The following is a 26,421-nucleotide window of genomic DNA, read 5'->3' on the forward strand; positions in this document are numbered from 1 at the left end:
AAAGGGGTTCTCCCATCTTCCTCCGGTTGAACCACTGCTGGCGTCGCACCTCCACCCCACGCAGAAGTCCGCCATGACTTCAGCGAGCCCTACACTGCCGTCCAGAGCCGACTCCTTCCAGTCATCAATGACCGAGAAGGGCTACAAGGCGATGGCGACGACGGTGAAGGCGCTCAACGCGTCGTCGCTGCTGCTGGCCTACCAGGCTGAGCTGGAGCTCGACATGTCCTCGTCACCCGCCCCAGCCCTTTGGGATGAACTGTGCGTGGTGACGGACCTGTGCCTGCGCCTTCACAGGAGCGCTGTCCAGGCGTCCGGAAGGGCCATGGCGCTGATGGTCGCTCAGGAGAGGGCGAGGTGGCTGAACCTCTCCAGTCTCTCTCTGAGGGAGAAAACCCAACTCCTAGACGTGCCCGTGGACCCGAAAGGCCTGTTTGGCCCGGCGTATGATGTCATGCTGAAACGCTGGGAGGAAAAAAAGAGGGAGGGTGAGGCGCTGCGACTGTGTCTTCCCAGAAGAGCGCCTTTCCCCGCCAACGCACCCGGCCAGGTGTTCACCCAGCCCCGCGCTCCTCCGCCGGCTTACCGCGGCCAGAAGCGTCAGCCCCACCCAACCCACGGGGCCGGCCGGGGCCAGAACAAGCCGCCGGAGCACAGTGGCGCGTGGGCGAGGAAGCCACCCGCGCCCGGGGTGGCGCCAGGTGGCCGTGCAGCCCCTTCGGCTACTCAGGGGGCCGGGAAGAAACGGCGCGCTACCTGAGGCGCTGCGACCAGGGGGGTGCGGCAGGCCCGGCCAGACGCCGTCGCCGTCCCCCCTAGGTGTTCTGTTCCAAACCCGGTTCCAAGAAGGGTTACAGAGGGCATGTTCCAAGCCCTGCAAAAGGCGTGCAGAAGGCCATACAGCCTTCACAGTTCACGACGCGAAGGAGAGAAGGGTCGGACCTGCAGAGAGCTCGGTGGAGCCGCAGCAGTGTCTCGCAGACACATGCATGTGTTCAAGCACACACCAGTGCCCAACATCACACATGTGTCCCCCTTCCCCAAATCATTATTCATTAAAAATGTTTGCCAGCGCGCATCCAGGCTCCGAGCCGAGGGCGCAGCTGCTTGTGAAAACAAAAAAAATGATAAAAATGATAAACATAAAAAAGGAACAGAACGTAATAAGACGGTGCCTGGTGGGCGTGCGCTCCGGTGCGCAACCCACCACGCCCGTTCGGGCCGGCACGACAGCGGAACCAGCGACGCTGGGACCGCTGGCTGGCCGGGCTCAACAGTGGCGGGCATGTGGTGCGTCGGATTGGGTTATAAAAACTGTAACCGCCGGCTACAGGCTCCAATTTGCGTCCACTCCTCCCCGTTTCAACGGGATACTGCAGTCGCAGGCCCGTGGAGAGAAAGCTCAGGTTCTACAGGAGGAAATCACCTCTCTAAGAAACAAAAGGGCAATTCGGGTAGTGCCACCGGAGAAAAACCAAAGCGGTTTTTACTCGAGGTACTTTCTAGTCCCGAAGAAGGGAGGGGGCCTCCGGCCGATATTAGATTTACGCGCTCTGAACAGATACATGAGACAGTACAGTTTCAGGATGCTGACACACGCCGCTCTCATACGCTTCGTGCGCCCGGGAGGCTGGTTCACAAGCATAGATCTGAGGGACGCTTATTTCCATATCGCCATTTATCCCCCTCACAGGAAATATCTCAGGTTCGCCTTCCAGGGCGTAACGTACGAGTATTTGGTTCTCCCGTTCGGCCTTTCGTTAAGTCCACGGGTGTTTGTGAAATGCACGGAGGCTGCCATCGCGCCCCTCAGGTTGAAGGGAATGCGTTTGGCAACATACATAGACGACTGGCTTCTAGCCACACAGTCGCCCCAGGAGGCTCAGGCGCAGACCAGCGTGCTCATATCGCACCTAGTGTCCCTGGGTTTCACAATAAACGTGAAAAAGAGTGTTTTGGTCCCTACTCAAAGCATAACGTTCATAGGCTTGTGCCTCGATTCAGTGACGTTCAAAGCACGTCTATCCGCGGAGAGAGTGGAAGCCTTTCAGGCTTGTCTGGCACTTTTTCGCAGGGGGACGATGTTGAAGTTCAGAACGTGCCTCAGACTATTGGGTCTGATGGCGTCGGCGCTGGTAGTAGTCCCACTTGGCCGCCTCCATATGAGGCCGGTTCAGCGATGGGTTGCATCACTCAGACTGAACCCGACGTGCCATGGCCATCGCCGGGTTTTGATCTCCATGGCGTGCGTCTCGGCGCTGCGCCCTTGGGGACGCGCGTACTTTCTGACTACAGGCGTTACCATGGGAACTGTCCTGGCGAGGAAGGTCCTTTCAACGGATGCCTCTCGGGCGGGCTGGGGAGCCGTATACGAGGGCAGATCAGTAAATGGCACTTGGAGCTCACATATGCAGTTTGTTCACATAAACTGCCTGGAACTTCAGGCGGTGTCACTGGCGCTGAAACATTTTCTTCCCTTTCTGAGAGGGCAACATGTTCTAGTCAGGACGGACAACACCACGGTGGTGGCGTATATAAACCGTCAGGGGGGGCTGCGCTCCCCTCAAATGCACACGTTGGCACACAGACTGATCATTTGGGGCAACGCCCACCTGTTGTCGCTGAGAGCAACACACGTGCCGGGCGCGCGGAACTGGGGAGCAGATTTAATGTCCAGGGGCGACCCTCGCTACAAGGACTGGAAACTCCACGTCGTGGTCGTGAACCAGATATGGGAGAAATACGGTCGAGCAGAGGTCGATCTCTTTGCATCAGAGGAGAACACTCAGTGCCCTCTGTTCTATTCCCTAACCGGTCGGAGCGCCCCAATGGGGCTGGATGCTTTGGCATACGAGTGGCCGCGCGTCCTCCTGTACGCTTTCCCCCCATTAGAACTGATCATTCCTACTCTCGCCAGGGTGCGAGAGAAGGGTCATGCGCTGATCCTTATAGCCCCCCGTTGGCCGGGGAAATATTGGTTGGCGGAAATAGTCCAGTTGCTGTGCGGCCAGCCTTGGCCTCTGCCTTTACGAAGGGACCTCCTGACGCAAGCGCAGGGGGAAATCTTCCATCCTCATCCGGAGCGCATGGCTCTATGGGCCTGGCCCGTGAAAGGATGAACCTAACGACGGCTGGACTCCCATTGAATGTCATTACGACTATCCAGGGCGCCAGGGCTTCCTCCACGCGTAGCGCATATGAAGGGAAATGGCGTGCGTTCGAGGATTGGTGCGCGAAAGCTGGGGAAATAGCTTTCCAGAGTCCCGTGCCTGTTATTCTGACATTTCTACAGGATTTGCTGGATAAAGGCCGGGCTTTCTCCACTGTCAAAGTGTACTTGGCCGCTATATCGGCTTGTCACATAGGTTTTGGGGACAAATCGGCAGGTCAGCACCCTATCGTTTGCCGGTTTATGAAAGGTGCACGCCGTCTTCGGCCGGTGTTGCGGAGCTTGGCTGCTCCTTGGGATTTATCTACGGTGCTTGATGCACTGTCACGCCCACCGTTTGAGCCCTTACAACAGGTAGAGCTTAAGACGCTCTCGTTTAAGACGGCTTTGTTGCTCGCGTTGGCCTCGGCTAAACGCACTAGTGACATCCATGCGCTGTCGGTTAGCCCGACGTGTATGCAGTTTTTGCGGGGGAACTCAAAGGTTCTATTAAAGCCGAACCCTGCGTTTGTTCCCAAGGTATTCGACTCTGCGTTGTCATACCGCCCTATTGAGCTGTTGGCTTTCCATTCTCCCCCTTTCTCCTCCCAGGAGCAGGAGCGGCTGAATGCGCTCTGCCCGGTGCGGGCTTTACGCGTCTATGTTGATAGGACGGCTGGATTCAGGAAATCGGAGCAGCTGTTTGTATCATGTGCTACGTCACATATGGGGAAGCCTCTCTCGAAGCAGCGTTTATCACACTGGATCGTGGGGGCTATAGCCATGGCTTATAGTAGCGTGGGTTTGGAACCCCCTATCGGCCTGCGCGCACATTCGACTCGCGGCATGTCCGCATCCTGGGCACTGTTTCAGGGGGTCTCAGTGGAAGAGATATGTGCGGCTGCCAGCTGGGCGACGCCTCACACTTTCGCTAGATTCTACAGGTTGGATGTTACTGCGCCTAATCTGTCTCACACAGTCTTGAGCGTTGGATCGGTGAACATGCCTGTTTGATGGGTTTGCACTGGTACTTCTTTGGCAATACGGGAGTTACTATATCCCATAGTGAGATACCGAATGAATATTGAAAGAAAACTTAGGGTTAAGAAATTAACCAAGGTTTTCTGATATATGAGTGAGGTATCTCACCAGACCACCCTCCTTGCCCGGAGCGAGGAAGAGGTGTTTTGCCTAGACTGAAGAGATGACGTGACGACGGGGCTTATGTAGTAGGAGGGAGCCCCTCCTCTGCAGGCAGACGTCACGTCTGTTGGCCAGTCACGACTGGCGTAGTGTAAAATTGCTTCTGGGGGACAGCGCGAGGGGCGTGTCCCATAGTGAGATACCTCACTCATATATCAGAAAACCTTGGTTAATTTCTTAACCCTAAGTTTTTCGGCTTTAGTCTAGCCGGAGATCGGCTACTTAAATCGGCGTGCGCAGCTTCCTAGCCCCTCCTCTGACAATGGCGTCACCATTTGTGGGTGTTCCCATGGACCTCGGCGCACTTCTCGTACAGGCGTCTCTCCGGAGACAGAGGATTTTACGGGACAGAACCAATCCCTTGGCATTGTCTGACGATATTCAGATTTCAGACTTTATTGTCATTGTGCAAACAACGAAATTGGGGTTCTTCATGAGAGATACAGATTCTCATCAGAGGGTGTTCGTTATTTGATCGTCCTTTTGGACCTGATGTAGACAATTGTTGCGCATTGTGTCTCTGTGACAGAGTGCTAGAGTGGAGGTAGCGCGTCAGTCTTGAATTTCTGCGCGGGGGGTTAGACTCCCAAGTGACGCGAATTTATGTGAAACTTAAAAAGTCCCAATTCTCATGCATATGGAATACTTATTCGATAAAGCTTATGGAATTATATTTTTGTGCTTACTTCGAACTTCAACCCATATTTTCAAGGCCGTGCTGGCACCACATCTATGGGGGTAAAATACATGATAGACCGGCGAATTTGAACCCGGTCGCTGGCGTTCGGGTCTTATACTAATCCACTACGATACAGCCGCTACCTCTCAGTGGTTGAAAACATGCGATACATTTCTTACATAGGGTGTAGGCTATTTAAAGTGAATTCCCTAAATGATAGAATAAGGCAGGATGGACTTTGCTTATGCATTTTTAAATCATCATCATTCTATTTGGATTAATGGCGAACAATTCTTCATTTGGCATAGTTATTTTATAGACAATATGCAAAATCTTTTCACTTATACGCATATAGACTGCTTGATCTATCGTAAAGGTGAGAAAAATTACGCAAAAAACGCCCCTTTCAAGTGAACGCGCACTGAACCTAAAGCGGAAAAACTGGTTCAACTAATTGAATCTAAAGTGAGCTTCGTGGTACCATTTAACTCTGATTGCGAGTTGCGGCTCTGTCGAGCCAGGTTTTCCCCAAGAAAGCCTGGGTATGTTCAGCGAGGTTCGTGGTATACCCCCCTGGGGTATTAGGAAAATAGTGAAACATGATACACAACAAAAACAAACATTCCGATCCAGAAATAACATCAAAGGAGTTCATACTGGCTGTAGCATTGTTCTTTAGAGAAGCCAGTATTTTGATTGGGCGTGTTCCTTTAATCTCTACTGACACATAGTCATTTGGTGATTAAGTACAACTTAACTTGTTGCATATAGCTCCTTTTAATTAATGTGTTGTGAACTAAAAATTATGTTGTGATTATTATTCTGAAGTATAATCAAGTTAATATAGGCCTACTACTCAATTAATAGCTGTAATTGATTCATTATTAAAATGTCTGGTTTTATGCCATTGTGTAATATTCATTATCGATAGTTTATTGATTATTTGTTTGAAAAAAGTTGGTTGATGTGACATACGCCACGCCCACTATTCGAGTAGGTTGTGGCGTCCGAATCAGAAAAGGGTTTGGAGTGGTCGGTAGGATTTTAAGGATGCCGAAATCCACACTCAGCCAGGATAAATTACAGTAAGTAGATAGCATGCATTTTATAGATGGTCATATTATTTCATTATAACGTAATTCATGTTGTTTGTGGAACTACTTTTGAATACCTGATTGTTTGCAGTTAAGTCTGAGCTAGCAGCTAGCCACTAGAGGTAGCACAACACGAATGCTCAACTTCCGTTCGCGCTTTTCAAAGTAAAAGTAAGCTGGCAAAAGGGACGCCATAAGATTACATAGTGGAAGAAGGCAAATCATTTTCTTCTAGTAATTATTGCAGTGGTACTGTCAATGCTTAAAAATACATGTTAACTTGGACAATGTCATTTCAATTGTGATTATATACTAAATGTATCTTCATGTACATTTATCCATCCATTCATCAACCTTGCAGGATACTTGAGTCTTTGTGGGCAGAGGGAGTGCACAGTTACCGGAGTGAAATGGACAAACTGAAAGTCAAGCAGGTTGCTGCAGCAACAGGCCTTGTGGTTGAGCAAGTAAAGGTATGACTACGATTATTATTCTTTAATTGGATATAACCAACAAAACAATAGATGTGTAGAAAATGTGGAAGTCAGAAGAACTCATCTGTCTGGCATATCAAAATCAATTGATCTTTTAATGCTTATTTGTTTTTGAAAAGTTTGGAAAGTAATTCTACCTGTGCTTAAGAGTGCCAGGTAAATACAGCTCATTCTTTTTTATTTAAGGAAGCATATAACCTTGTTTCAGCTACTGCTTTGTGCATGTGTGCATGCCTTAGTTCTGAGCTACTTTAGAGGTGTTGGTGAAAAGCCGAAACCACATTGTAACACTGTATATTATATGGTAATTAACTAATGGTCTTATTATATCTGTATCTTGTGAAGGTTTGGATTTACAACCGGAACAGGAAGAAGAGGAAGGGTGGTGAGGGGCAGATGAAGAGGGAGCAGTCGAGTTGTGTGTTAAAATCTCACAGCTTTTCTGATGAAGGTGGCGTATTTTCACTTATTTCCGTGAAAGGGGAAGAGTGTTCATTGTCTCGTCAAGGTTCCTCTGAATTGAGAGAAATGTCTCACTCTGATTGGGTGTTCTGTATTGGATACACAACAGCTTCAGCCAATTAGAACTAATCAAAGACATTATGGCGGTTTTCATTTCAATTCACAGATTGGAATTTCATTTAACTTAACCATATACTGATCCATATTTTCCTGTGTTTAAATTACATCTTAAATGTAATTGCAAAGTCTCTGACTATAACTGATCAAATCTATCAAATCTTAAAGTCATCACCACAAACCATGCAAACCCCTTCCTCCACCAGGCTTCCAACCCTGCCAACAGTTACCATGTCCGAGCGTACTCCAACCTCCTCTGTGGTCCTTCGTACACAGGTATATTGTCCAGTGATGGGGGTCATACAACGACACCAGGCTCCCCTGTGGAGGCTACATGTAGCGAAGCCGGACGGGAAGACTCAAACCGGGACATGGACTTGCAGGAACTGGAGGAGGGAGATGGGAGCTCTAGTTCAGGGGAGCAGCAGGAAAAAGGACAGGATCTGCAGCAGCATCAAGAGAGGGCCATTGAGATCATGCAGGCTGTGGAGGATCAGGTGAAAACATGGATTAATAGATTTGTGAATGCTCAGTCATACTCACTGAGTTTGTCTGATAATCAGAAGCAGAAGTTTGGTGCATACAAGGAAAAAATATACAAAATGTACAAACCAACTGTTAGAGAATATGACATGTAAATCTTGGGTTTGTTGCAGGTCCACAAGCTCAATACGTGTAACTGTGAGGTGTTGGTGATGGTCTACAACCACCACAGTGGATCCCTCTACACCACCGGCACTGCTAAAGGCCTAGACTTTCTAAACTCCCAGACCCCTGCAGTTCACTGGCAGTTTTCTGAGGCCATGTCCAACTCCTCCTCTGAAACAGTTACTGTTGAACAGGATGTGTTCTGTAAAGATACATTTGCACATATCGGTTCATAAATACTTCCACTTGAATATGTTAATAAAGTGTGTTACTACTGTTACATCTTCTACTATTAAGGATGTTAACCCATTCATTTTTTATATATTTTATTTTATGTTTTAAAATTGAGCTGTAAATATTATTGACCAAATTGTTAAATTGGGAAGATCTAATTTGGGTCTATGTGGAGTGTTAATGCATTGCGTTGCATGATTGTCTAGGCAAACCAAGTGATTTTTGTTGGATTGTATAATGGATGTCCTATTTTGTACCGTTATTGGTCGTTTTACTTTGAAAAACCTGGCCCGGATATGTTTATTCTCCCGGAAAGAAACGTTCCCTGTGTTTACAACACGTGGGTTAGGCACAGATCTACAGGCGTCATATTAATTGTTGTGCATGATTGTCGGATTATGAACAAGTAATTGTTACGGTATGTTTGACTGTTCTGACTCAATGACATATATTTTGCGGTACTTGCTTACACCGGAACTCCTGTACGATGTATTCAAAGTGTTGATCTGTGGTTTACGATAACGTTACAGATTTGAAATTTACATTGTCAGATTACATCTTTCACGGAATATTAATTCATTAACGATTGTCTTCATCATATTCAGAAAGGCGATTTGATTGGCCGAGCCTTGTTTTATTCACCCCCAATTATGTTTGACTCCCAGACGAAAGGTTGTGGGTTCGATACCCAATGTCCTCTGGGCACTAGCTACCGGATGACATGTATCTGAAGTCTCTGTAAACGTGAACATTTTTGGAATGTGTTTTGGAAATTGGTCTGATTAAAAGGACTTAAAATACAAACTGGAAATGACTATAATAATAACTAGATAACGTTTGAATAAATGTCTATCCGTTCTTTCCAAGTCTCTCAAACTCTTTCATGTACACTCATAAAAAAATAAAATGAAATAGCTGAATAACTGACTAGTATACAGTAATCAGTTAGACTGGGTAGCCCTTCCCATTCTGCCGGCAATTTGATAAAAAAATAAATTGGGTATCTGTAAAGAAAAAGTTTGTTGTGCTCACAATTTGGCCATAATAAAAATAAAAGATGCTTGATACACTGACTGGTATATACTTTATTAAAAAAATACAAGAAATAAAAGGGATGAAATTGAATAATACTCAAGTGTAAATCCACAAGTAACTGACTTTCTTCCACCTCTGCGGGCAGGTGATCGAAAACAGCAATGAAGAACCGAGGAGGTGGCGGCGGGATTGACGGGCGGCTCAAAGGCAGGGTGGAACAGGTGTGTGCCAATCATGTTCGAGAGCTAATCAGCCATGGCAACCAGTTTCAACACATTAATCCATAATAATAATATACTCCAATACGGTAATTGAAACTGAGCTTTTGGTACATCATACTTCAGACACATTCAATTTCACTACATGTGACAAAAAGGAAGGGAAATTGTGGGAGGCCTGAGGTTTTAGAAAAAGTTGTGCTATCCCTATCTATAAAGCACTAAGGATGAGGGGCCGTTGCTAAGGCTACCTTTGGCCACAGAAATCTGTTTTATTTGCAGATTGGTTGAAAGTGCAGTGTAGAAGTGCAGTGGGTTGTAGTTTTAGACGTGGTAACATGTCTTATCCCTATCCTATGTGTTCTACTCCACTCCGAAGTCAAGTTGCGTTGTATTTGTAACTTGAAAGAGCCTATTCTCAGGGACTTCCACGTCACGACGAAGGGACACTGCCCGCTTGCTTTGTGTGTGTGGATGTGTGAAGCTCTGTGTTGATGTCCACCTCTGAGAGAGGGACATGTGTACTGTCCCGGACACTTATAGTATGACGTATAACGCCACAGTGTATGGGTGTGGATGTGTGGAGCTCCGTCCGGGCAGCGGTTTAATTTGATGTCCACCGATAAGGGTTAGGCTTCTGAGATAGTATATCGACCTGCTGTGTGGTTCATTTCATATATAACATCTCTTAATATAATTGTAATGCACTACGATGGTCTTTGCTTTCAAAAAGTATCACAAAGTTGCCATTGGTCGTAACCATAGGGATAACACTTCGCCCTTTTTCCTGGAACTCTTAGCCTAAAAGAATTGTGTGTTGAGCTGAAACAGGGGGTTCACTTTCACTACACGAATGCTTCTTACATTGCTATTGTGAATCGTATATCGATATGAGTTATTTTCTGTTATCCATCAGCATGAACACCAGGCTGATGGACACACATGTGACATTAGCATTGTGTTGCAGTCGTTATTTCCTTCGGACATAACCTGACTCTGTTTTTATGATATTGATTGGCAGTATCTCAGCTCCATCGACAGTGAGTACGTAGATGTGGCAGCCATGGCGCTCGAACTCCAGAAGACCTACAGGTTAGTTCACTATAATACGGGGCAGGATAGCCTCTAGTGGTTACGGTGTTTGACTCCCGACATAAAGGTAGGCATCCTTGAGCAAGAGGCTCTGATGCCTACCCCTGCAATGTATGCATTGTATTGATGTACGCAAGACGTCACTGTAAGTCACTTTGGATAAAAGCTTAATAGGGCTTGTAAATCAGAATGCATCATGCAATCTTTTGCTGGGCGATGCTCTGCCATATCGTGATGACTTGAGAGAGATTTGTAGCAATGTAAAATCATATATAAACGTAAATATACCGACGTGATCTCATCATTGTCATCATCTTTGTTTTGTCATGTCTCACATGAGAAACGCTGTGGGAGTTTTAAACACAACAATGTTTCCCCATAATGACAAATAATTTCGCGATTAATAACTAAACAATGACCAAAACAACATAACGACCAATAACATTCCATGCTCCTATACGAGGCGGTCGCAGCCCTATTGTAAATATCAAGTTCTACTAAGTCTCCTATCCTTTTTAGAAGGTCCAGACTTCCAGTACATTTATTTGTTTTGATCAGTACATTTATTTGTTGGTAGTGAAGTGTCTAATTGTCATGTATCGTTAGGATGGACTACGGCAGGAGGAATAAGATTGCCTTCAGGATCCAGGTGGAGAAAGGTAACTCAGAAACTGGCACCCCAAGGTTTAAAGCCATTGGAGATGAGCGATATGGTAGTGGATATTGTGTACCTTGTAATATAACCAGGTATTGACAAAAGTGGATTTACTTCTGATACTAAAATAACTCGTATATGTTGTTCTCATCTGGCTGCCAATTAGACTTCTAATCTACATTTCTACATGTTAATATCATTTAAAAAGAAAACCGTTTAAATTTTGAAATATATAAGTCAAGACCGTTGGATGTGAAATGGTTTTTCCACACACAGATTTCTCTCAGCCATCTCAAGCCTCAGCCTGTCTTGTTTCGTGTCAGACCGATCAGGATATAATGATGTTTCTCTTGTCTCCTCCAGCTCATGACAGTATTCTGAAGGAGTCTCAATTGGACGATCTAGAGAGCAAGCACATGGCCAAGAGAGCCAAGCACAGCCACAATGACACTGGGTAACCCTGCCTAGTCAGGCTTATTCATGCTCTACTGTTCATGATGTCATGAATGTACCCTTTCATTACAGACTAAATGTTTAGTCACTAGTATGGTATTTGACCTTTTGGGAGTGCTGTGGTTTGCCTTTACGTTTTAATCCCTAGCATATAATGTTGTTCGTTTGGCTGGTGTCCAAATAGTTTGCGTTGGTGTTGTTGTTTGTTTTTGGTCACGTCCTTAGTACCAAACACCCTGTTCTTCTGTTTGTGATGCAGGGATGACAGCAGCCTCTTAGAGGACAGCTCTGATGCGGATGAGGAGGACATCCTAGACCCCTCGGTAGGTGGATCTCTGTTATGCCTCCCGTACGATCGACCAAACACACAACGTGCTTCAACTTGGAAAAAAGGCTGATTGAATAGCCCACTCCTCTTCACACATCTCTCTCTCCTCCCCGTACTCCCTTCCCCACCCACTCCTCCACTCTCTCTCTCCCCTAGTCGGCCAATCATATGAACAACTCCCTGATGTCTCTCTACCGCCGGGGAAACCCAGACAGTGCCGGCTCCTCCCCTCGGCGAGAACAGCCCAAGGCCGGAATCTCTGCCTCCACGCCCAGCGGCCAAACCCAAACCCCAGGGGGCGCCACAGGGGGCGCCACAGGGGGCGCCACAGGGGGCGCCACCCAGGTTACCTCGGGAGGGTGGTTCATCGACAAGGGCAAAACACCGGAACGACCCAACATATTGATCGACCTGTGTGAAGAAGACGAGGCGTCCAGAATCAATCAGACAGTATGTCTCTCTGTAACATAAGAATCATATTTATACTATTAATAACCTTTTTTATTTATTTAGTGCCTTTTTTTAAAACGCAGTTTACAAAGTGCTTTACAAAAGAAAATACATATAACATTTAAAAGCGCATTAAGAGGAAAAACACTGAAAGGGCAGCATAAATTAAAAGCAAGAATATAAAAAATATTTTAAGAGAGGAAGCTTTTGAGGGAAAGATGTCTTAACTTCATTATCACATTTATTTAATTAGAATAAGTAACAGTAATCTATATAAATGAGATTCAATTGAATGTTACTCATGATACAGGTATCTGTGTGTGTACATAACTGGTGTACTAGCCTATAGCATAATGGTCCAGTCTCCTAAACGGCTGTAATGGATGTCCTTACAGGAGACTGATGTTTCCATGCTGGAACCGGAAAAAACGCCCAAGAAAGGAAGGCTACCGAAACCGTCAAAGAAGCAGAAAATGGAAAACGGAAAAAGTAAAAAGGACGATAAAGACATCGAAGCAAGCATCATGAGCAAGAAAGGTAGTGCCATGTGGGTCACATGACTCCTACATTTAGACACATTAGAGACGGGCCATAATAGCAACACTTGTATTTTGACAATGCACTGGATTGTTAATATTGATAAGTCGCGTTTGTTTTTAATACCTTCGAATTGATTTTGCATATGATAACCAATTAGAATATAAAATCTCTTAGATAATAGATTTGCAATGCATCCTGAGCATTGTCTCAAAAAAATGTAGCATATAATCTAATGAAATAACACTCTGGTTGGCTACACATAGATCAGTTGTTTATAGAACTTATTTATTTTCCAGTTCCAAACCGGTCCAAACTTCCCGAGCTGCAGTATCCAACGCTCAAGTTTGAAGATGTGGGAGGAAACGAGAATACGTTGACGGTAAGCTATTCTTCACCCTTTAGCTCCTGGCTACCTGTCAGCTCTTGGCTACCTATTAGCTCTGCGCTACCCGTTAGCTCTGTGCTACAAAAATCGATAAATGTTTTTCTGAGATTTTTGTGCCTTTATGGACAAATGAAGACGAACAGCACAGAGGCTGGAAGAGAGAGGGTACGACGTGAATCAATTATATATATATTATGCTGATATTACTTGTGTTACTTTGTTCTATTTAAAAAAAACAACAACGCTAAATCATTAAGTCAACCGTTGCCTTGTCACAGTCATTTCGTTGTCCAGTATTACCCTCCTGTTTGTACTGGGTTATTTGATAGATACAACACTTTGTTGGTGCAGTTGTTATAATGGTGGCGTCCTTCCTCCTCCTGCAGGAGGTGTGCAAGCTGCTGATCCACATGCGCCACCCGGAGGTGTACCAGCAGCTGGGAGTGGTCCCCCCCCGGGGGTTCCTCCTCCACGGACCCCCTGGCTGTGGCAAGACCCTGCTGGCCCAGGCTGTGGCCGGGGTTAGTACGCTCCCGGCAACACTCGGCCCCGACAATAAATGATGAACTATTCACTTGTTTCAGGCATTCATAAAGTTCTCATGATTATTTATCATAAAGGCGCTACTTTATTAATGTCAGATTAGGGATTCAGGAACCACCTTTTTGGAATTGTTTTTAAATTCTGTATGTTATCATTTATGTTTTAAGTTAAGTCAACTTAGGCTGGTTAAAATGCCAATTATTTGTCCCTCTTGTGAATGAATGAACTTAACATTTCTATAGCGCTTTTCAAGTCAACCAAAGTGCTCTACGGTGAAGGGAGGGAGCTCACTAACCATCCCTCTTATCTAATGTGTCATGGTGGTGCTCTGGTCTCATGTGTCGTGATGCCATGGGGTGGTGGTGGTGGTGGTGCAGGAGATGGAGCTGCCCATGCTGAAGGTGTCCGCTCCAGAGCTGGTGTCGGGGGTCTCCGGGGAGTCTGAGCAGAAGCTGCGGGAGCTGTTTGAGCAGGCCGTGGTGGGTCCCCTGAACTCTACCTTATCACCATCTCCCTTGTTGAGGGTTATGGTTTCAGTGGTCTCCAAAGGAACACATTTTAACCCCCCCCCCCCCCCCCCCCCCGTACAATTAGCCCTAGACGAATGGAGAGGCAGAATTGTTGCATTAAAGGGGACCTATTATGCTTTTTCGACTTTTATGACCTATAAACGTTGTTATAATGATTGATAGTCATGTTTAGCCATACTAAAGTGTCTAATAATGACGTACATGCATTTCGACGTATTCCCTGCTGACAGTCTGGGGTGGCTGCGCAGAGCGCTAAACACTCGGGACAACGTTTGCGATTCACTTGTTCACATTTCCGGGAAAACATCTACGGAGAGGCACTCCTGCCGCGCCCCCATATGCCTGGTCAAATCTGCCCACGCGCGCGCTTCAAGGAAGGGAACCAATCACAACGGCGTTGGGTTGGCAGGAGGGGGGCGAGGGGGCGGAGAAGGACGAAACCGAGCGTTGACAGAGAAGGCTGAAAGCGCCCAGATGAGAGGAAGAGTTTCCCGAAAATCTACATTGTTTTTTGTGTATGGTTAAACATGACTATCAATCATTATAACAACGTTTATAGGTCATAAAAGTCGAAAAGCAAAATAGGTCCCCTTTGAACAAAATAGAAACAAAGTAAAGACTCTTTAACCCAAATGTTCCCTAAAGAAAAGAAAACTCTATTTTAATGCGTAAAAGCAATGCACGGCTCACACACACACCCATGAGAAATGAAATGTCTCTGTATTGTAAATCCCAACGGGATATGTAGAGAATGCTTGGCTGCTTTGTAGCCACTCTACTGTCTCAGATTCTGTGTATTTGGCTATTATCCGCGTAGCAGCCAATGTCATATTTGCATATAGTGACTTGCCATCAAGCATGTTGGTCTCTCTCTTAACACTATGATAATTATAGTTATCATTCAAATGGCCCAAGGAGAAATGCTAATCCCAGGTGTCTCATTATCTTAACCCCTGCCTCACCTGTTTGTCTCCCCTGTCATCATCGTCATCATCCTCTGCCCCCCCCCCCCGGCAGACGAGCGCCCCGTGCATCCTCTTCATAGATGAGATCGACGCCATCACCCCAAAGAGAGAGGTGGCCTCCAAGGACATGGAGAGGAGGATTGTGGCCCAGCTCCTTACCTGCATGGATGGTAGGGACACACGGGGAGCACACGCCGCACAGACGCAAACGCACAAACACAGAGGCACGCACACACGGAGACGTATGAACACACAGAGAGACATATGAACACACACACAGACGCATGAACAAGCACACAGAGACGCAAATACATATGAACGCACGCACGCACGCACGCGCACACACACACACACACACACACACACACACACACACACACACACACACACACACACACACACACACACACACACACACACACACACACACACACACACACACACACACACACACACACACACACACACACAGGGGAACACAGAAACATGACCACACACACTAACAAATAAACACATGTTCATTCACACTTTATTATGTATTTTGTAATGGGGCATTCTAAGTGATGAGCTGAATTGGTTAAAGCGTTAGAGATATGCCTATTTCCTGGTATACCTTGCACAGCAGCCATTTTAAACAAGTATTAAGATGCACCTCATACCAGACCCCATCCAATGCTGGATACTTTGAACCTTTTCTTATTCTACACAAATGAACATAACTAACAGATCAATGCTGGCCAGGTGTTTGAACTGTACCGAACCCTCCGTCTCCAGACCTGAACTCTCTGGAGGTGACGGTCCAGGTGCTGGTGATCGGGGCCACCAACCGACCGGACTCCCTGGACCCGGCACTCAGACGGGCCGGCCGCTTCGACCGGGAGATCTGCCTGGGCATCCCCGACGAGGCCGCGCGCCTGAGGTAGGGCTCTGGGGCTTTAAACACGGCGTCAAACCGGCTTTTAGCATGGTGTTTAACGTGGCTTTTAGATCCGATTTTTAACACAGCTTTCAAAGCGGCTAATCGTAAATGTGAGTTGAATGTTTTGGTACAGAACAGATGGTTAATTAATAAACAAGGACAACATGCACTGCTCTGCTTGTATCTCTGCTCAACGGGGGGGGAAGTTACATTTGTGTTCAGTTTACTCATTCTCCATCATACATGTTGGAAATCGGCAGTTCAGAAGTGAATGCCTAGGCCGTGTTCCAATCAGTTTAAAAACACCATGTTGACATGTTGCCCTGCACTGATCATACAGATTATCACGCTGCCTAAAACACAGACACTATCGTTGCTCGGAATGCTTACAGCGTGCCTCAGTCTCTAAGTCTCTTAGCATGCACAGTGTCTTTTAAACACTGAACAGAAACAAATATCGCCTCACACTGGCTGGGTAGAATTCAACCTAGAGCCTTACTTGTGTTGAGCAAAACAAAGTAGAAAACAAATGAAGTTATGGAAGCTGCTAACCATTTGTTTGTCAGACGCCTGCACTGCATGACACGATTTTTGTTTAACTCTGGGCTGAAAGATCTTATCACACACCTTGTCCTCAAGTAACCTTAAGTTTGACCAAACTGACCAAACCGGCCAAATCCTTTCATCCACACACCATCAAACACTATTATCTGACCGTTGTATGTGTACCGGATTTGGCCTTCTTGGTGAGACCAGAGCATTCCAATGAGCCATCCATTAGCGAGGACATTAAAGTCATTGCAATGTTCTCCGGGGACTCCAGGATCCTGAAGACTCTGTGCAGGAAGCTGAAGCTCCCGGAAGACTTCGACTACAAGCTCCTGGCCAGGCTGACGCCGGGCTACGTGGGCGCCGACCTCATGGCTCTCTGCCGCGAGGCCGCCATGAGCGCCGTGAACCGGGTCCTCCTGGACCTGCATGACCAAGCAACCAGGGACGCCCCAACGGACCCAGAACCAGGACCAGGACCAGCGCTCGGGCCAGAAGCGGGCCCTTCCGAGACAGAGGCGCCTCCCTTGGAGGTAAAGACGGAAGAACCCCCTCCTGTCGTTGAGGCGGAGGGCGACCCGGAGCCCATGGTCGAGGACCCCCCCACTGTTGACCCAGCAGAAGCTGAGCCGACGGACCAATCAGAATGCCCGGAGGAGTCCAAGCAGCTCGACGTCGTCATTCCAGCCTCAGAACCCGTCGAGGTTGTTAAGGTCAGTCGTAGGAGGATGGTCTACTTGGTTAGCACAAGGGGATGAGGCTACACTTTACCTTCGCGATAAGCAAAGCGATATAACGCAACCGCCAATATAACGCGTGCTTGCATTAACCTCAAATTTGCAGGGTATATTTTTTAACGTTTTCCCATTTAGATAACCATCAGTTTTACTATAATAGTTGTTGCCGTATGAACACACACAATATCATGAATTATGGTGCTGTCTTCGAACAATTAACGATAAGAAAACGACTAGTACTAAACTTCTACGAGTAGAACGTAGAACTTAAACTTAAAAAGTTGTTAAAAAACAACTTTAATCAGCCTTTAAAAAATTCCAGCTATTGTACCTGGCTGTGAAGCGCACCCAGATGCCCATTCTGAATGTGTTTCCCTCTCTGTACAACAGGGGGAGCTGTGGCGCCTGCAGCAGCTGCTGAGGAGCGCTGAGCCTCTATCTCCAGACCAGCTGGCCGGCCTCTCCATCCTCCTGTCGGACTTCCAGGTGTCCCTGGCCAGCGTGCAGCCCTCGTCCAAGCGGGAGGGCTTCGCCACGGTGCCTGACGTCACCTGGGAGGACGTGGGGGCGCTGCAGGACATTCGGGAGGAGCTGACCATGGCCATACTGGTAGGAGACCAGTAGATAGCTTTAGGTTGCTGAACGAGTCCTCGGCTCTTGGGGAACATAGGGAGGTGTTTCAGTGTCCCGCAGGCACCCGATGGGCCATCAGCAAACTCTGGAACCAATCGGTTCGGTTTTTCCACTGCATATGGTTATTATGGGATATGTGGTTCCGCATCGCCGGTGCTTTTGTGTTGACAGGTGAAAGGCTATTAGCTATTAGCCTCCACTTCTGATAGCCAATGTCCGCAGGCTACCTGCATTTAACTCAATTGTAATTGTCTACGTCAAAGATAAGTAACTAATGATTACTATTGAAGGCTGTAGAGCAGAACTGAAACTAATTGTGTGTGTGTGAATTGTGTGTGTGTGTGTGTGTGTGTGTGTGTGTGTGTGTGTGTGTGTGTGTGTGTGTGTGTGTGTGTGTGTGTGTGTGTGTGTGTGTGTGTGTGTGTGTGTGTGTGTGTGATCAAGGCTCCGGTGCGATCTCCAGAACAGTTCAGGGCCCTTGGACTGAGTGCCCCAGCTGGGGTCCTTCTGGCTGGGCCCCCGGGCTGTGGTAAAACCCTACTGGCTAAGGTCAGTCCCTCATGTTTCTCATGCCTCTTTACGCCATGGAGATTTATAAACGTCTCTAGTGTTTTACACAACACAATGACCCGGCTTTTAGTTCACACTATGAAAATGTATACACATTTTAAAGTTTATTTAAGATTTAAAATTCAACAACTATATTTTCAAATACACATACAGTACAGTGAAATTATGGTGGAATGCGTTTTGTATTTTTTAAGGGAATATATATTTTTATTTTTGTTTTGCAACCGACAATTTCACTTAAGTCTTGTCTCATTTTATTGTTCATTGTGTTTATCTGTGAATTACTTTTACTGGTTATGTGTAACTCATTTATTTGTTGTGTTGTGTTGGTTTGTGGATAAGCACTGTGCGCTGTTGTCCGGGAATGAGTTGTATAAATAACGTTCGATTGAATGGATTAATGATTCACTCTGCCGGTGAAGTACACCTTAACTAAGAGTTGTATTGTGGTGCTGGTATGGTATCTGGTCAGGTGTGTCAGTGTCATTCTACTGGTATTTGGTATAACTCACCGTGTGTGTGTGTGTGTGTGTGTGTGTGTGTGTGTGTGTGTGTGTGTGTGTGTGTGTGTGTGTGTGTGTGTGTGTGTGTGTGTGTGTGTGTGTGTGTCCGTCACATGGCAGGCGGTGGCCAATGAATCAGGACTGAACTTTATCTCCGTCAAAGGGCCAGAGTTGCTCAACATGGTGAGTGCTGACCTCCTCTCTCACATTAAAATACAATTGCTGCGAGTCAGGATCCTCGTTTCTTGAGTCACTCTTATTTTGGTGCTATCCATCTATCTGTGTTCATTCAACCCATGTTCAGCATTGTTTGAGTAAAAGTCCTCTTTTCAGTCTCATGTACCCACGCCACAGTTGAATAGCCTATGGCCCAGGGTTTTCCTGTCCCTGCTATCATCCCTCCCAGGAGACCCGAGCTCTTCCAGTGTTGACACAGAGCCGTCCGGTTGGTCGCGGCCTCAGCGTTCATTTGACTATCCTATGAAGCGGCTGCATTTATTCACCACAAAGCAGAGGAAATGTACACGGCCATGCAAGTCTGTCCCACCGTTTCTGCCTGGCATCACTCCATGGGGACATGCATCGTTAAACTTTACACTTTCAGGTGTGTGTGTGTGTGTGTGTGTGTGTGTGTGTGTGTGTGTGTGTGTGTGTGTGTGTGTGTGTGTGTGTGTGTGTGTGTGTGTGTGTGTGTGTGTGTGTGTGTGTGTGTGAACCTCTCAATTGCAGCTTCCTCTTATAAGTTCACCCTATAGGACTTGAAGGCCAATAGGACCACAGAACTGAATCACTGCTGTTAAGGGGCGGGTCATTGTAACGTGACCCACTGGCTTGTCCATTATTCACAGTAGCTTAGCAGCCATCGGTATACCATTAAGAAATGCTGTGCTAATGTTTAGCCACTGGCTATCCGCAAGGCCGTTTCAGAGATGCTCACAAAGGTCGAATTGACGCCGTTATTCGTTGAAAGGCACCGTCTTTGATGCTACTAATGTGCACTACTACTAATATACCAAAATACAAATTCATGTAGTACTTATCTTGTGTTAGGTGCCTTGTGTTGCTTGGGGTATTTGTGGGCGTGGGTTCTGTTTTTGATCCGTCTTTCCCACTGGTACCTCCCCTCGTTGGTTTCTATTGAGTCCTATAGCTATTCTGTAATCTGAAACTGGGCCATACAGCACTTTTGTTTGTAGTTGCTCTTTATTACATTGTGTGTTTTGGTTTGTTCTCCACCTGTGTTGAACTTGGTCTGAAGCACCTGGCCAATGCCTCAAGGCAGACTCTGTGGCTGCATGTGTAGAATGTGTACCTTCTGAGGGGGGAGGGGGGCTGGTGTCTCGTGTCAATCGCTGGTCTCCCATGTCTCCCCTGACCTCAAGGGCTGATAGTATAGTGTGACGGCGTTCAGCCTCTTCAACGAAAAGCACTTGATCAAACACCAGTATCAAGCTGTATGGGCCCTCACCACATCGCCTCACCACAGACCAGCGTGTGGGTATCTGGCCCCATGCTGTGGTTTGAAGCGTCATATGGTCGCAGTTGATGTACCGCTGCCTTTGTTGTTCCATTGCTTTGGATCTAGAGTATTTTATTTGTTTTATTGTCCATGTTTGACACAGACTTTGAAACATTTATTTTAAGAGGGGCTATATAAATACTTTATATTTTGTTATTTTATGATATTAGATATTATATCATTTATAGAATTTTTTTCTGCATTAGTAGCTTGAAACATTAATATAATACTCACCATCAGATTGAAAGAATATTTTTTGCATCACGTTGTCTGTGGGTTAAACCTAAGACAGGTGATGATCTTTTGAACCCTTTCCCTATTCCAGCTATTCGTTACTATAGTATTGGTATGGTTTAGAACATTTGAACAGTATGGTCTAATATAATTTCTCTCCTACCCTCCGTCTTCGGCACCAGTACGTGGGAGAGAGCGAGCGGGCCGTTCGCCAGGTGTTCCAGCGTGGACGCAACTCGGCTCCCTGCGTCATCTTCTTTGACGAGATCGATGCGCTGTGCCCTCGCCGCTCCGGCCACGAGGTCGGTTCACTCAACAAGTCTCAACAAATGGTCCCACACTGATATGCTATAATTTTTTAAGTTTTATGTCACACGATTTTGTCTCATGAAATTGTAGCTTTGCACTATCGATTTTGTATATACTCAAGGCTACCCTTCATGTATAAATGTAATTAGCATTTAGCACATGCTAACCTTCTAGCACGTGCTAACCTAAGGTGTTGAAAAGGTTGTGTTGCTCACTGGGCTAATGTCTGTCTAGTCAGGTGCCAGTGTGCGGGTGGTGAACCAGCTGCTTACGGAGATGGATGGACTGGAGACACGCAAGCAGGTCTTCATCATGGCCGCGACCAACAGGCCAGGTAGGCAGAAAGACTCACAGGGCTTTTCTCAACCTTTATCATCTCTGTCATCTTTTGCGGAACAATTTTGGTCCCAATTCACAAGTTCCCTTTCCGCAAAGAACGGTTAAAATTCCTGTAAGTGTTTATCGACACATTATATACACACTATACCAACCGAGGATACATCATTTGATTACTTGTGTGAACTTGGACGCACAGATATCCCAGCATTTATTCAGAAGTAATATAAGTCCATCATTTCTTATTATAAATAGACACACAATTTTTGTGTCTATTATTAGTAATCAGCTGAGGTACAATTGTTGGAGGACTGCAGGCGTCTAGTATGACTAGCAAGTATGTTCTCGACAAGAACACAATTCTGTACTTATCAGAAGCCTTGGAAGTATGCCTGGGCTTGGCAGTAAACTAATTGCCTCAATAATTATTGAGTCAGAACAGATATACATTTTATAGTTTGTTTTAATCAATGTTTTGTTTTCATTTTCCCTCCTAGACATCATCGATCCTGCTGTGCTGCGACCCGGACGTTTAGACAAAACGCTGTACGTCGGCTTACCTCCGCCTGCGGACCGCCTCGCCATCCTGCTCACCATCACCAAGGTAACCACTACTCTTCTTTACGGGGTACCAAGCAATCATATCCAATAACAAAACCAGCCTTGTCCCACTGTGGCGAACCCTGGACCTCCTCAAGTTAGTTTCAACCAAGATAAGAGTTTGTTGATCCCCGACGGGAAATGTGTGATCCCAGACGTATATACGGGAGCGGGCAACGCTCCCCGCAGGTCCTAACGTTCCCTCTCATCGCAGGGAGGAACCCGCCCAACCCTGGAGAAGGACGTGAACCTAGAAGAGATCGCTCACGACATCCGCTGTGACTGTTTCACGTGAGTCTCTGTTCTCCCCACGGCTCCATGAATAGAGATCTGGATCCTTTGTGTGCTCAGCGCAAGCCTCCAGGGCCTCCGCTAGCCTACATCCTATAATGTGTTCCTTTGAGGTTTGTGTTGGCCCTGCTGAGCGCCACTTTAGAAGCAATCCCTTTTGATCTCTGACGTTCAATGACATTAGTAGTATTTTTAGCGGACTACCCTTTCATCCAAAGCGATAATCAGAGAAGGCTATCCAAAACGGAGTAACTGCAATACAGAGCAAGTGCCCCCCGACCTAGTGCCAGAAGGAACGACAGAATTCTGAGTAGCTGTAGGAGTAAGAGCTCGAAGTTTAGCATATAATTATTCATTATCTTCGATATAAAATGTCACTGATGCACTTTCTAAATGCCACAGAAGGTATTCTGCTGTGAGCTATGATGTCATATCCAGTTCTACAATGGCTCACTATACCAAACAGACCTAGGAGGCTATTAACCCTTGTATGGTTGTTAGAATGCTAAGCATCCTCTGTTCCTTGTTGTATCTTAATGATTTTTGTGCGTTAAAGATGAGTGTGTCGTAACGTGTTTTCTCTGTGTTGTGATCTGTGTATGTGTTAACATGTGTGTGTGTGTTGTTTGTTAACTTGTTGGTTAACGTGGTGTTGTTGTTTTCCCAGCGGGGCTGATCTGTCAGCATTGGTGCGCGAGGCATCCGTCAACGCACTCAGGGCTTATCTGACGTCCCGCCCCTCTTCAACATCCTCTGGTAATTACACTTCCTGTTTAAACCACAGGGGTAACAACCCGGATAGCCTGCGGTTGAGTCAACTGTTCAACTGTTGTCACAACTTTGTGACACTTTATGTCAGTTTAAACTGACATATCCATATTGTGTAAATGGACACAAAATATGGTTGACGATATATTAATTTGGTGTTATCTGACTATTAACTGAATTATGTTATTCAACTTTTGAAGATGATGGCAACTAACAATCTTCGGACATGTTTCAGTTGAATATCATGTCACATCTCATTTGTCTTTGACATCTAATATTACCCATGATGCATCGCTCAGATCACACATTCTCCAGCGGTCCTGTGGCTGACATCAAGGTCACCAGTCAGAACTTTGAAGACGCTTTCAAGAAAGTCCGGCCTTCTGTCTCTAAAAAGGTGAGTCTCATCCTCATAAAGACCCTTCATCCAAAATATATTCTTGTTTTTATCAATGAAAACCTCTTGGGATAATGTTCCTGGTAATGCTCAAGTAACTTAATTTGTTTTGCTTATTTGCGAAGCTTTATTTTTTCACCTTGATCACAATTTTAATTTCAAAGGTCTCAAATGCCGACATTACAATATTCAACAGCTCCTAACCCTATGCCCCCAAGAGCAGGTAAAAGTCCCCTAAATATAAAGGAAGAAACCGTGAGAAGGAATACAGGAGAGGGACCTCTCCTTCCCGACAGTTAGGAGGGCAATCGCTGCCAAGGTTCAGACGTATAACGGTGAACAAGGAAAGCAAAGGTTTAGTGATGATGGTGTATAACCATCTTAATAGCCAATATAAGTATGGCACCACAGTATAAACGTGCACATTGCTCCTTGAACAGTGTCATCTTTTTTTATGTTGCTGTAAAATATTTGAACAGCGACCTTAGTTCTTTGCACGTGCAATTCTGACCCTCGTCGCTCAATTAACTTGAGTGGGCTCTTCAAGAGTTCTGTGCATTCTTTAAGTACATTTTGACAGGCTAAATAGGCTGTCTGGTTACCAGCCGTAGAGGTATTTACTCCTGTCTGCTCCTTAATGACATGCTGTGCCAAATTGAATGCAAGTCACTTTGGATAGATGCATCTGCTTAATGAACTCATTGTGATAATAATAATTATTATTATTGATTCATATGCCCGTCATTCAAGGAATTCGCAATAACTCTGCAAAAAGACAGATTCCAAATGAAAAGCCTTTAACATATACATTGAGGAGAATGCCAGTCTTGGGAACTGTGTCCATCGCCAAATGTATGGAATAAGTTAGTTCCCGGTGCATTGTATCCTGTACGGGCCCCTGCAGTGCAGAACCCAGGAAGAGGGAATGCTAGGTCACATGTCTGCAGTATGCTAATAGTGTATTTGTCTGCGTGTCCTGGGGCTGCTCGGCTCTCGCAGGGCGTGGTACCACTGGAAGTAATCAGACGCCCCAGGGCACAGCTTCTGGCTGCAGAGAGGATGGTTTCCACAACCAGTACACCTTCAATGAGTTCAGTGACCATGGAAACCAGTTTAACCTGTCTCAGTTTAGTAGACATGACCAACAGCAGATATATTTTGGCAAGTCTACTTCCTCCCAAAACACAGCATGGCTCGAACCATAAACATGTTTCAAGAGCTCTTTATTGACGCTATACTCGTGTCTATAAACCAGCCTAATCTACCGGGGAAACATCAACAGTTTGGGTTGTGATAGGGCCAGGGCTGCTAAAGGAATGCTTTGAACAGACACCATATGTAAATATGGTAATCCCTGACTCAAACTTTCCACGGTCAGGTTGTGTCAAACAAACAAGGCCATGTGACGTAGAAGCAATGGTTCACATGTTTTAAATATTTGGCATTAGTGGATATGATACCAACAAACAGGGATCACACGGGGAACCTGAGCAGGCTGTAAAACGTGTAGGGCAGTGGGCTGGTTTTGGTTGAGACTGGAATAATCCAGAGCTGTACTTTTTTTGTGATTAACGTTGACTATTTAATGTGAAAATATATTGCTACTTTACTGGGGAACAAGCCAAAAATATTGTTAGTATTTGTACTTCAACCAACCTATGCAAATTTCCTCTTTCCATCTTCTTAGGACCAAATGATGTACGAACTGCTCAAGGAGTCTCTGACACGTTGAAATGTGATTGGATTACAACATTGACAACAGTCTGTATGTAAACATTTTTTTTTGCCCTATTGTAGAACATGTTTTGATACATCAATGCAGGCCCCACGTTGGATTCTGATTAAAGAGACCCAGCGTACTCCTCCTCTCTTTGTTGTCTTGTTTCTTACATTTATGTTATATTATTTATTTATTCTTATATATAAGTAAATATATATTTAGACGTATTCTACGCCACAGGAGAAGGAATCCTCGTCGCCAACGTGACAGGATTAAGGTTCCCAGGATTAAAGATCTAATGTAGGATTAAGATTTTCAAAGGGAAGCTGAAGTGGCCTGCTTTCGTCTCGACGAGTAAGTCAATGTTACTGTCTAAATTACAAGCCTTTCTTGTTGCTTGGTTGTGTAATTCATTACATAGGCAGCATAACGGTAGAACACGTATAGTTAAATCCTAAAGAACCTCATTGTTGGATAGCAATATAGGCTTGAATAAGGGTTTCATTCCATGCCGACTACCTCCCACCGATCCATCCACAGCCTCTCTTTCTTCTGATGATCTCTGACAATGCGCACATAGAAAAATAAAGTAATAAAAAATGTATCACTACTAATTAGCTCACCTAGTCCATGCGTTGTAGAGCAATATAAGCACTGTTTGTATTCAATGTTTGTATTCGTTATGTGTCAAGTTGTTAAGCCATGCTCTAGGCTAGACTACGACATAGTAGTCAATATAACCGTGGCAACATAATGCACGATCTTGCTCGAGGGGTAATTACTCAGGACACTTATGATTCAATGCAATTTGAAGTATGTTTGAAATGACATTACCCGAAAGAACTATGAGGTAGTGTTGGATGACATGTCATAGCTTCTTGTCACATACCGCCTACTGTAGACTTATAGTGCAAGACTAAATTACTAACTACAATGTATAACTCTAACAACGAATCTCATCACTTGATAACTCAAATGTGGTTGACTTTATTTTTTAAGACTGCTAGATGCCATTAAACATCTTACTGCACCTTAAGTACACGTGTTTACCTTCTGATCATGC

At 45.6% G+C, this 26,421-nt stretch overlaps 2 protein-coding genes across 6 annotated transcripts in view; both read left to right on the plus strand.

Annotated features, from left to right (window-relative positions):
• si:ch211-195b21.5 (nuclear valosin-containing protein-like) overlaps nt 1–26,394 on the plus strand; it is a 36,629-nt gene extending 10,235 nt beyond the window's left edge. The window contains exons 1-28 of one of the 5 annotated variants that reach the window (XM_060073453.1): nt 5,170–6,115; nt 6,486–6,597; nt 6,964–7,069; nt 7,404–7,694; nt 7,854–8,497; nt 9,260–9,335; nt 10,354–10,424; nt 11,031–11,083; nt 11,443–11,533; nt 11,792–11,855; nt 12,017–12,310; nt 12,706–12,847; nt 13,147–13,229; nt 13,622–13,756; nt 14,156–14,257; nt 15,326–15,443; nt 16,048–16,192; nt 17,016–17,454; nt 17,869–18,087; nt 18,556–18,660; nt 19,305–19,367; nt 21,120–21,239; nt 21,481–21,580; nt 22,080–22,186; nt 22,397–22,473; nt 23,141–23,229; nt 23,541–23,638; nt 25,326–26,394. In XM_060073453.1, the coding sequence (XP_059929436.1) occupies nt 9,276–9,335; nt 10,354–10,424; nt 11,031–11,083; nt 11,443–11,533; nt 11,792–11,855; nt 12,017–12,310; nt 12,706–12,847; nt 13,147–13,229; nt 13,622–13,756; nt 14,156–14,257; nt 15,326–15,443; nt 16,048–16,192; nt 17,016–17,454; nt 17,869–18,087; nt 18,556–18,660; nt 19,305–19,367; nt 21,120–21,239; nt 21,481–21,580; nt 22,080–22,186; nt 22,397–22,473; nt 23,141–23,229; nt 23,541–23,638; nt 25,326–25,370 (2,820 nt within the window). In that variant the 5' untranslated portion in view covers nt 5,170–6,115; nt 6,486–6,597; nt 6,964–7,069; ... (1 more) ...; nt 7,854–8,497; nt 9,260–9,275 and the 3' untranslated portion in view covers nt 25,371–26,394. The other 4 variants (XM_060073451.1, XM_060073452.1, XM_060073455.1 and 1 more) reach the window with 4 other exon arrangements.
• LOC132473365 (uncharacterized) lies at nt 756–4,539 on the plus strand. Its single transcript, XM_060073450.1, has one exon. It carries the CDS (start codon nt 863–865, stop codon nt 4,160–4,162), a length of 3,300 nt encoding a protein of 1,099 aa, XP_059929433.1. The 5' UTR covers nt 756–862; the 3' UTR covers nt 4,163–4,539.
• Nucleotides 26,395–26,421: the final 27 nt, after the last annotated feature.

This window comes from Gadus macrocephalus, chromosome 15, assembly GCF_031168955.1.
Source record: "Gadus macrocephalus chromosome 15, ASM3116895v1".
Taxonomy (NCBI): Eukaryota; Metazoa; Chordata; class Actinopteri; order Gadiformes; family Gadidae; genus Gadus; species Gadus macrocephalus.

What these genes read in the sequence shown, in the direction of transcription:
- LOC132473365 (XM_060073450.1), top strand. Translation starts at nt 863, where the DNA reads ATGTTCCAAGCCCTGCAAAAGGCGTGCAGAAGGCCATACAGCCTTCAC.